This window comes from Enoplosus armatus, chromosome 20 (genome assembly GCF_043641665.1).
Source record: "Enoplosus armatus isolate fEnoArm2 chromosome 20, fEnoArm2.hap1, whole genome shotgun sequence".
In the NCBI taxonomy this organism is placed as follows: Eukaryota; Metazoa; Chordata; class Actinopteri; order Centrarchiformes; family Enoplosidae; genus Enoplosus; species Enoplosus armatus.
In genome coordinates, this window is record NC_092199.1 from 15,152,105 (window position 1) to 15,162,279 (window position 10,175).

The following is a 10,175-nucleotide window of genomic DNA, read 5'->3' on the forward strand; positions in this document are numbered from 1 at the left end:
GCTTAAAAAAGGGACATGTCTCCTGAAGATCTGTGCGCTAACACATCACTTAATATATCTTTTGGATGACAGATTTTGGCATGTCATCGGGTAAGCACAGGTGTAATTAATAACGTTACAAATAGCTGCATTCCATTTAGTTGTTCCAAGTGCAGGGCGATTATGCATGCTTACCTACTGGGACAGTTGACTGGAATGCAGGCATCACTCATTAAAGGTTATTAGAGCCACCTGGGCTTTCCCTGCCATGACAAGTCGAGTGAGTAGCAATACCACAGTGAAGGAATACTCAAGTAGTACTACAAGTAAAAGTCCTGCATTCAAAATTTTAGAGTAAAAGTAAAAAAGTATTCACATAAAAAAAGACAGGCTTTACAGTACAAAAAGTAAATGTACTCATTATGAAGAATGGCCCTTTAATGAATAATGTATGTTATATTGCTGAATAATTATTGATATTGTTAGCCCGATTGCCCTTTGTTGGAAGCCCAAGAACAAACTGGAGCAATGTTCAGTTCACAGATGTAAACTTTATTTCGGTCACAGGTAAAGTAAATGCAGCGCTGGGCTCGGAGTGACAGAGCTCTCGCAGGATCTCAGTCAGAAGGAGCCCCGATGTCCGAAAATGATTCACATTTATCTTCTCAGGCTGGGCCTGCCCTGTACAGAGGTTGGACTTGATAAATCATGTGTGGATGTTGGTGGTACGGCGTAAATCTAACTGATAAAATAGAGGAGTTTCAGCCATCTCCTGGTATGAAAACCAGTTCTAACCAGTCATATTATCTTCAAGGACGTACATTGTGCTCAGTAGAAAAGTACAAAACAGGATCATAGGTTCAGTGGAGAAATACAGAATCAGAATACATGATAGCTCGAAACATAGCCAATTATAACAACATATTACTATCTACATTACTTTAATGTTGCAGCTGGTAAAGGTGGGACTTATTTTTTACTTTATGTAACGTTACTGCTGGGGGCAGCTTGTCAATTTCACCAAGGGATCAATAAAAGTTTTATTTTTATCCATACCAATACGTCATAAATCTGTAAAGAAACAGCATACTACTAAAACGAAGTGTTATCACGCTGCCAGCTAGCTGATACTGAAGACGCTTGTTCAGCAGCTCCCTACTGCAGCTGCGGTAGCTGTCAGGCACTGTAGCTGTTAGGGACAAGTCGCGTCGACTTCCATTTGAATATTCCCTAATTTAAGGTGATTTTGCTTATGGTCAAAGGTTCATGCCTTGGAAAACATGACTGAAAACAGTTTTCGATAAATTACATAATTTTTTAAAATTCGGCCGAAATATCCATGACACATTGACAGATATCTATTTTTTTTTTTTTTTTTACATGTAGTTAACCCGAGGCCACTTAGCTAGGTTAGCGAGATTTTACTCTTAGCAGAGGATGGTAGTAGAGTTCCCAGGCAGGTTAGAAAAGCTGGCAAATTATTAGACATAACCTAACCTAACCTTGGCAGTTTATGTAAGTACTTACATCGAATGTCTTTACTTACAATGGCATGTCTCCTGGCAATAGTTGTTAGGGATATTTATATTTGTTTGATTTTGTAATGGAGTTCCGTGTCACTCTTCTATTCGTCCAAAGGCACGTCCACAATCGTCACAGCAACTACCAACCAAGCAACATAACACTTACCAACATTTGAAATGCCGTGAATTGAGTTGCTACATTAACGCTAGGCATGTTTACTGCAACCTGTCAAGGCACCCCACATCTAGCGTTAGCGGTAGCAACCTATTAGCCGCGTCTGCTTTACCTGAGGTAGTAGGCCGGCTGGGGATGGAGGAGCGGTAATCTATCGCTGGGTGGGTGGGTAGTTTGTCTGAAGCACCTCACGTTAATGTTGCCCCCTGAGTTCTGCTGTGGACGGTCCGCTCCCGAAAAAGCCGCAGTTAAAAGGCGTGCAGGCTCCACGCGTCTATTTTTGGACACCGACCGACGCCATGCTAGTCTTAACATCCTAATCCACCAAGTGTGCTGCTTAGTTACTTTGGCAAGCTAGCATTAGCTACTTTGTTGACACAGAGACCAGCCAAAACTTCCAGGCATGAGGGGAACACTTTTTTGCAGGACCATAAATTGACACATGATGGCGCTATAACAGGCCAGGAACATTCAAAACAGTCACAATTTTGGTTTGTGGGAGAGCAAGAGAGTGGATTTGGTGTAAAGGAGTGAAAAGAGAATTGTTTAAAAAAAAGAGAAAGAACGAAATGAGAGGTGTTTCCTAAGGAGCCCTTAAAGTCCTTAAGATAATAACTTGTATCAGTGACCTTTGTTTCATCTATCTCCTTGTTTCCTGTCTTCTCTTTAGGTAATAAAATCATCAAATATCTATAAATACTTTTAAATAATAATAATACAATAAAAACTAAATCATACATTGTCATACTATTACTACAATCATCCCATCATATATGAATACAGAGAGATGAAACAAAGGTCACTGATACAAGATGACTTTAGGGGCTCCGTCGTTTCCACTATTCCTCCACCACATGTTTCGAGACATTGAGCTCGACAACCGTTGAGACAAAGTCGTCACGAGTCACCACGTCTGAGGCGACGATGTTCACAGGTGTTTTGCCAGCTTGCTGTTTCACCCACAGCAGCAGCTTTGGCAGACTCCTCTGTATGACGTTGACAAAGTTGTCACAAAGGCGAAGGATGTACTTGAGTATCCCGGCGTCATCTGGCAGTGTCAGGTTCAAGCCACACACAAAGAAACCTGCAGGTCATATGGGGGGGGGGGGGGGGGGGGGGTCATTTTTAACATGGCTCGTCATGCTGGAGATTATGCATCATGCATGCACTGGGTGACTTGCGTTTTAGATGCTATTTGGTGAGTATCAGCCCTGGTCACCAAAGTAGAAACCAAACCCTTATTGTTTACAATTTAGTTACAACAGAGAAAACTCACTGTTATGAGGCTGTCGTTTTTCCAAAATCTGACGAAGTTCTGACTCAACTCTTGCGGGGTCCATACTCTTGCCGTAGTAATACGTTATTTTACTCCATATCTCAGGGTGCTGATTTGCCGGATAATCATATGAAACTATGACGTTTCGGCCTTGGTCCCAGCATCTCTTCAGGGTAGGAATGTCCTGTTGTGATGCATTGAAAGGTTTTGTTTTGGAAGTGGTATAAGCTAAAGTTCTTTTTTATTATTATTTGAAAGCCACAGTAGCTTACAGTAGATACTTTCATGATGAGATATGTTTGACTTATTGATCTTAATGGGAAAACTCGCTATACTTTACCATTCGAAGGAAGAGTTTGGCTCCAAACAAGGTCTTGATGAAGTTGATAAGATGGCTGTGGAGGTGCTCTTCAGTCGTTTTGTCAAACCCCTTGAAGTGGGATAAAGCCAGGATGAGGATCTCTTTGGGGTGCCTCTCTGCCCAGGCATTTATGATGCTGAGAACAGTCTGATCACAAAGGCAGAGTGACTTAATACAGTCGGCAGCAAATAAAGATATTTTCTCTCTTGTACTTTTTTCTTGATATGCATTTTAATTTGGTTTTACTTATTTAAAAGAAAAACACCTGCATTTTAGTGGATCATTTGGATTGTTTTATTGCTCGAAGTAAAAAGTTCATCCATGGTCAAATATCAAAGATAGCTTCAATTGCAAACCCATAGTAAAGGTTATTCAGTTATTTTAGAATTGGATTTTAGAAATACTGAGGTCATGAGTTCCTGTCCCCCCTTCAGACACAAAAAATGAAGTTTCTAAAATGTAATTAAGGTGTAATTAAGTTTAATTTAAAAGTAATTATTTCAGGCATTATTGACTTTCTTTTTGATAGTGGAGGATAGGTGGGCCAGGAAATGAGATAACAGAGAGAATAAAGGTTTCTGGCCAGACTCAAACTGGGTACGTTGCAATTACATGGTCAGCATCTTAAACCGCTTTTACTCTGGGACACCCTGCGGTTTATAAATGTTCACTTATATCTTCTGCAAGTTATTTATTTATTGATGTATTTATTGGCATACAAGTGGTCAAATTTAAATATATAGTCTAAAAAATACCTTTAGAAAAATACCTTTAAAATAAAAATTCCTGATACCACTGGTGACTAACGATCCACAAAGATTGTTTTACTCCGAAATATTTATTGATGTTTACATAATGAAAAGAGGCCATATTCTTATGGTTCTATTTACCTCCACATCAGTCCGCGTGCACAGCCCGTGATAAAAGTAAAGCCGAGTGGGGTCGCTGTCGTTTGCCTTGCGAGCGATCCTCAGGTCAAAGTAGCGAACTCCTGCATCCAGTTGCTTTGTGATGGTCTCCTCCTGCATCACAAGACAGCAGTCAAACAAACACTCGCCAACCCTGCTCCTTAAATACACGAGCACACTCGCCACTGACAGGCTTTAAACACCGTTTTACCTGAGTGATCCCCCATTTGCGCACTATTTTAGGTACACAACAAATCTTGCTGAACCGTTTCAGTCTATCAGGCTCTATTATAGAGGAGTTGATGTCCAAGTCATAACTCATTGAGTCATGGCTACCTGGGGAATACCAAACACATGCACACGCGCGCACACACACACACACACACACACACACACACACACAGTGTTTAGTGCTAATTGCAAAATGTGAGCATGCTAACTTGCTAAAACTAAAACGGTGAACATTCCTGCATAACATTAGCATGTTAGCATTGTGACTGTGAGCATGTTAGCATGCTGACGTTAGCATTTAGCTCAAAGCACAGCTGCACCTCACAGAGCCGCTAACGTGGCTGTAGACTTTTACTCTAGTTTGGATTTTTTTTAAAAATCCTCCTATCTCGTAAGTTAAATAAAGTATTTAAAAACCCATTGTTGTCACAAAGCTGAAAAAAAGCTTATTAAATACAATACAATATGTTAGTTTTAATGTCAAAACTGGACAAAGTTCTGTGTGCTAGTTCAATGCAGTAGCAGTGTAAGTAAGTTACATTATTTCAGCTGCATACCTGGTATGGCCAGATTAAAGAGAGGAATGTTGTGAAGTCCAGGTGGTAGTTGCGACATCCAGTCACAGTAGCTTGTGACTTCTCCTCTCCTTTCGCCTTTTTCTGTGGACATTGTCACCTCAAATTCTACATAAAACAAAGTCACCCCTCAATCTCTTACCAATACAGTCATTTACAGCTAATAAGGAATAGGTTGACGTAAAACAAACACTACAAAGGTGATTCCCAGCCTTCCTTCAGGTCTTTACTACCTCAGATCTGACAGTGCAGAAGTGTACAAAGAGCTGATACCGTCATGAAGCTGAATAGTCTTATGCTGCTCAACAGGAGGCTGCAGTGTTCAAAGTGGCTATCTTAATAGTGATACAAGTCTATCTGCTGTAGTCGTTCGGGTTTTTGTCATCGGGAAGCCCATGGTATGAGGAAATCTAAAAATAGAATTGATTCTGACTGGAATGTTTGATGAAGATGATATGGCCTTCTGGTGAAACTTCCTCATACCATCAATAAAGAAACTCTACATGTTTGAGGGTGTCAGTCAGACCAAGTTGTCGACCAAAACCAAGATTTAGTCGCTTAATCAACACGAGGATTTGGTTATCAGATATTTCAGTCATGTCAGGCAAAATAGTAAATTCATTAGCATGATCAACATTACAGTCTGTTTAAATCTTTGTAACTGCAGCTGAGCCTGTATGGAACGAGAAAGTATTTGAAGTACAACTGTATTCATGTCAACATGGGTTAACATTTAGAACCTTTGCTTAAATTGCCAATCATTCATTGAAACAGAAAAGAGATAGAAATGTAGACACTGAGAATCTCAAATATAGCGCGGGACAAAACCCAAAAGTGATAACTTGAATCATGTAAAAGGACTAGTTGCGATCCATTAGAACGTACACAATTTTCTTGCATTTGGTATTGTTAAACTTTCATCCTGTGTAAGCTTATTGTACCTTCAAGTGAGACTATACATGCGTAACAAAATAAAAATCCAAAAAACTCAGGCCCAGTTACTAACTTTTATCTGAGAGGAGGTTAGAGAGAGGGACACGCAGCAGTTCCAGGGGGCGCTCAAAGCCAACAGTTAAAGGAGTGGATGATGAGAATCCCAGCCCAACTTAAGACCAGGATGGACACTGCTTACTCAACAGGACCACCAGAGGCACCCACGTGGGACTCCCCTACATACAACCACTTGTTACCACGTGTCCGAAGTTCTATGCCTAAAGACCCCTTTAAAAACGTTGCAATTTTTTCCTCCCAACTTTTCATTTGTGTCAGATGTTGAATACAATTCTTATGTCCAGCAAAGACACGAGGAGATTGTTGATCTTTAGCCTACTGTGGCTAATGTTAGCTAATGTTAGCAAACTTTTTTTTGCTGAAAAAGTTTTCTGTCAAACTGAATTATCATTCAGTTTGCTGACTTTATGGCTCCTGTCTACTTCTACACTTTTTGGTTGTTGTTGTTTTTTTTTTAACATTTACCATTATCCCATAATTGTTTGTGGCCACAGCAGCCACTGATAGTGGCTATTAATCATTATGTAAAGATATTCTGCTGCATGTATGTTTTGTATGAAGTGTCCTTGCATCAAAGGGTGTGTTTCGTTGGGGTTCCATCTTAAACAAGATGTAACAGTAGCTTATCGTTGACAAAGATTTAGAGTCATGTCTATTTGTTGTTAAAAAAACTCCAGTCAAATTAATTGGACTCTTTTTATTGGATTTGAGGAAATGTAATCATTTATAGGACAAGGAAAAGATTTGAGTCTCAGGCATCACACATCATTACAGTAGCACTGAAAATCACGCTTGTTGGAAATCCTACAATCGCACTGAGATGTACATATGATTGTTGCAAGGCTCTTGGGCAAGGTGACTTCAGGTTGATTATCTAGCCTGGGCCAAACCCACCATATTCTGGGATCTGTTAAAGATGGCGTAGTACTGTCTGATGAAGACATCACCCAGGATCCACAGGTTGTCACCTCCGTTGCCAAAGCCAGTGCGGCAGCCATAGTATTGAGACTGTGGGAGGGATTTAGGAGAAGATTTTCAGATGGAGGGGAAATATAGTGAGATGAGGAAATATAAAGTCTGGCAGGGAAACAAACACTTACGTGGTGGATGTAGGCAGAGCCTGGGATGGTGAATTGCTGTCCGTGGATGTTGAAGGTCACATCGGGAACTTGGTATATGTTGTTACAGTTGACAACATACTGAGGCAAAGGAAGAGAGAGAAGAAAGTTAAAGAAAAAGGAATTTGGTTATATTATCCAACTTTCAGCTAAGTTAAGTAGTATTTTACTCAAGCTACAGAAATCTGAATTCAGTCCCCCAACTCGTCCTCCTTGGCACTTACGTCCCCGTTCTGGAGACTTGCTCCCACAGCACTGTTGATGTTGCTGATGCTGCTCTGAGGTCCAACAATCAGAGAAGTGCCAGTGTCCACGATAGCCTGGCAACCACCATTGCAAGCCACAACCTGACCATTGACAGTAACACTGAAAGAGATATACAGTACAGCATGCGTCAGACGGATATCAAACACTTCTGCCTACTATATCACTTTGGTTTGGAAACAGTTCGGAGGACCTGTGATGCTGAATCCGTGGCTTTACCTGTCAACGGTGATCTGCCAGTACAGCTCATTGGAGAGGGGAATCCAGGAGATGGAACCATAGTAATGATTGGGGTCAATACCACCGAAGGTCACCACACTGCCTTGCTGCGAGTTACTGCAGAGGAAAGCAAGAACTTACTGATAAACCTACTAGAAACTACAGCTCTGTTAGTAATAGTAAATATTTGTGTAGTAACAGTTTGATTTCCCTTTCTCCAGATAGGATACTGCAAAGGTATGGCTGTCCTTACGGGCTCAGGTACACAGAGAAGAGGTCCTGGTTGACCAGGCCCTCCCTCATCATGTTGTCGAAGACAGGTGTAGCTCCGGAAGCAGACAGGTGTGGGTATGCCAGCCCCAGGATACCATCAGCACGCATGTACTGCATGAAGGGAGCCTCAGTCTGGCTCAAGCCGAAGATCTGGTTCGTCACAGGAAGCCCACCAACCTGACAGACGGGATTTAAAACTGTCTCAAATTACAGTGGGATCTTTAAAGTTGTAATCTGAATATCCCTTTTATTTGCTTTTTCTATTTTAATGACATTTTTGGTCACAACACACGTGAATATGGTCCTGCAGGCCAACAGATATGTAATTTTAAAGGAATACAGGTACCATTTTGCCTTGAATATGGTGGGACAAAGTAATAATCAGTGCGTAACAACTGTCAATAAATATCCATTCAAAGTAATCCTATATGCTTTTATTTCTCACCGTCACAGTGTCGTAACCAAGGAAGCCAGTCATGCTACCGGTGCCGTATTGGATTCTGAGAGGATTGCCGTTGTTTCTGTAGGTGCTGCTGCTGCCAGGGTTAAACTTGTCATGGTTATCTGGGAAGGTACACATGAAAAATGTTGTTAGTGTTTGCTGACGTAGTATTGATTTATCTTTTTTTTATTTTGCACTTTAGCAGGGGTGAGATAAATGATGCAATTGACAGTGAAAACAACGAAAGCAAAGTAAGAAAGTTAAGTAGCTGGAAGCAACATTCCCATGCAAATGTGCATTCATGCAAGTTTACAATGTAAATTACAAAGCAAATTTATACAAGTGAGATTCAAAACTATAAGTTAATGTTAATCTTAACCTCTTGTTTTCAATCTGGTTTGATATGCAGCCGATATGAAACCAATTGTCTGTAATCTAGACTTTGGATGTAATGGGGGGCTGTTTGAGGACCTCTTATCTGGCCAAAAGGGATCACAAAGCCTCTGATATAGCTAGGTGCCAAGCCTACCTGCATTCCTAACCCTAACCCTTACCTTAACCCCAACCTCTCCTTAACCTTACTGTAAAATCCTACAATCAATTCTGAAGCTAACAAATAACCAGTGTTAACTGTTAATGGTGAAAATACCTCCGAATGAGATAAATAAGATGGCTAAACTTTCTGAAAATGGTTACCAAACCTCAATCCAACAATCTGACATCTGTCTAATTAAATGTGTGGAGGTGTATACGCATGGATAGTTTTACATACTGCAGGCTGCACTGCTGCAGTAGATGGAGGGCACCCACAGGTTAGACGAGCCGGTGTCAAAGATGACCTTGAAGGACTGGGGGGGGGTTCCAATGGAGATGATTCCATAGTAAGCCAGCTGGAGGTGAAGAGGAGACCATTGATGAGCAAAACGAGCCATTTCCCAAAGACCTATTCATCTGTCTGTTCAAGCTTTTGCAGCTGTTACTCACATCAGCATCATTGGTCATGGACTCGCTGCCCACTGCAAAGCGCTCGTCAAACTTGGCCATGGGGTTGTATGGGTACTTGAGCCTGTACTCCTCCCATCGACCCTGCTCCTCCAGGAACTCCCTGGCTGTCTTACCTTTCTCCAGAGGGACCCTAGAATTCGCCAAAGGAAGCAACTTTTTTTTTGTTTATTTGTTCAGCTACATTTGAAACAGATTTTGCTCATGAGTCCTTTATTTCATGACATTCTCCAGATTTACTCAGCGCACACAAAGTGGCATATGTCTGCAGTTGTTTCAGATGAGCTAATGAAGTTTAAGTAGTAGGAAAAATCAAATATAGAACAAGTAAGGAAGGCGGAGTGATAGAGTGGTAAGGCTGACTCACTGGACGAGGCACTCAGACAGTGCCACCATGGCACACACAACAAAGGCCCACTTCATTGTCTCGGCTCTGCTGTCAGCTGTGTGAAAGAAAATGACTTTCAGTCGAGCAGAATCATGTCACGAAGGTTGCATTACAAAACCATTCAAACTGAAACTCTGCAATAATAATATAGTAATATAGTAGGTCTATGATGCTGTAGTATACTCACCTGTAGACTCTAAAGCCTACAGACAGGCATGCATCCTCTTTTATACAGGTGGACCGACATTTTGCCATTACACAATGATAAGGCAATGCACACACACAAGTGATAAGTAAAGATAAGTAATGGACAAAGTAATCACTGACCTCAAGGCAATGTCAATTATGTGATTCAAGGAAGGAACATAAACTTTTGGAAAAAGCTTGCATAACTGCAGTGTAGTATAATATTTGTGTTCATGTTGAAGGT

General features: G+C 41.0%; 3 protein-coding genes across 5 annotated transcripts in view; all 3 read right to left on the bottom strand.

Annotated features, from left to right (window-relative positions):
* The window catches only part of spata20 (spermatogenesis associated 20), a 40,412-nt gene extending 38,414 nt beyond the window's left edge, over positions 1-1,998 (bottom strand). The window contains exon 1 of the mRNA XM_070927175.1: positions 1,790-1,998. Within this exon, the coding sequence (XP_070783276.1) occupies positions 1,790-1,992 (203 nt within the window). The 5' untranslated portion in view covers positions 1,993-1,998. The remainder of the gene's footprint in view (positions 1-1,789) is intronic.
* A 74-nt stretch (positions 1,999-2,072) lies between these two features.
* Positions 2,073-5,341, bottom strand: LOC139303387 (PI-PLC X domain-containing protein 1-like). 3 transcript variants are annotated; one of them, XM_070927179.1, is made up of 7 exons: positions 5,262-5,341; positions 5,011-5,112; positions 4,434-4,558; positions 4,205-4,336; positions 3,294-3,461; positions 2,954-3,137; positions 2,073-2,761 (listed from the first exon to the last, which is right to left on the bottom strand). In XM_070927179.1, the coding sequence occupies exons 2-7, from the start codon at positions 5,066-5,068 to the stop codon at positions 2,517-2,519; spliced, it is 912 nt and encodes a 303-aa protein (XP_070783280.1). In that variant the 5' UTR covers positions 5,069-5,112; positions 5,262-5,341; the 3' UTR covers positions 2,073-2,516. The 3 variants fall into 3 exon arrangements, with proteins under 3 accessions (XP_070783280.1, XP_070783279.1, XP_070783278.1); XM_070927178.1 differs by having other exon boundaries at positions 4,470-4,558; positions 5,011-5,341; XM_070927177.1 differs by having other exon boundaries at positions 5,011-5,341.
* Positions 5,342-6,909: 1,568 nt separating this feature from the next.
* Positions 6,910-9,780, bottom strand: LOC139303839 (pepsin A-like). Its single transcript, XM_070927688.1, has 9 exons — positions 9,725-9,780; positions 9,340-9,490; positions 9,128-9,245; positions 8,359-8,477; positions 7,894-8,090; positions 7,641-7,757; positions 7,382-7,523; positions 7,140-7,238; positions 6,910-7,047 (listed from the first exon to the last, which is right to left on the bottom strand). The coding sequence occupies exons 1-9, from the start codon at positions 9,778-9,780 to the stop codon at positions 6,910-6,912; spliced, it is 1,137 nt and encodes a 378-aa protein (XP_070783789.1).
* Positions 9,781-10,175: the final 395 nt, after the last annotated feature.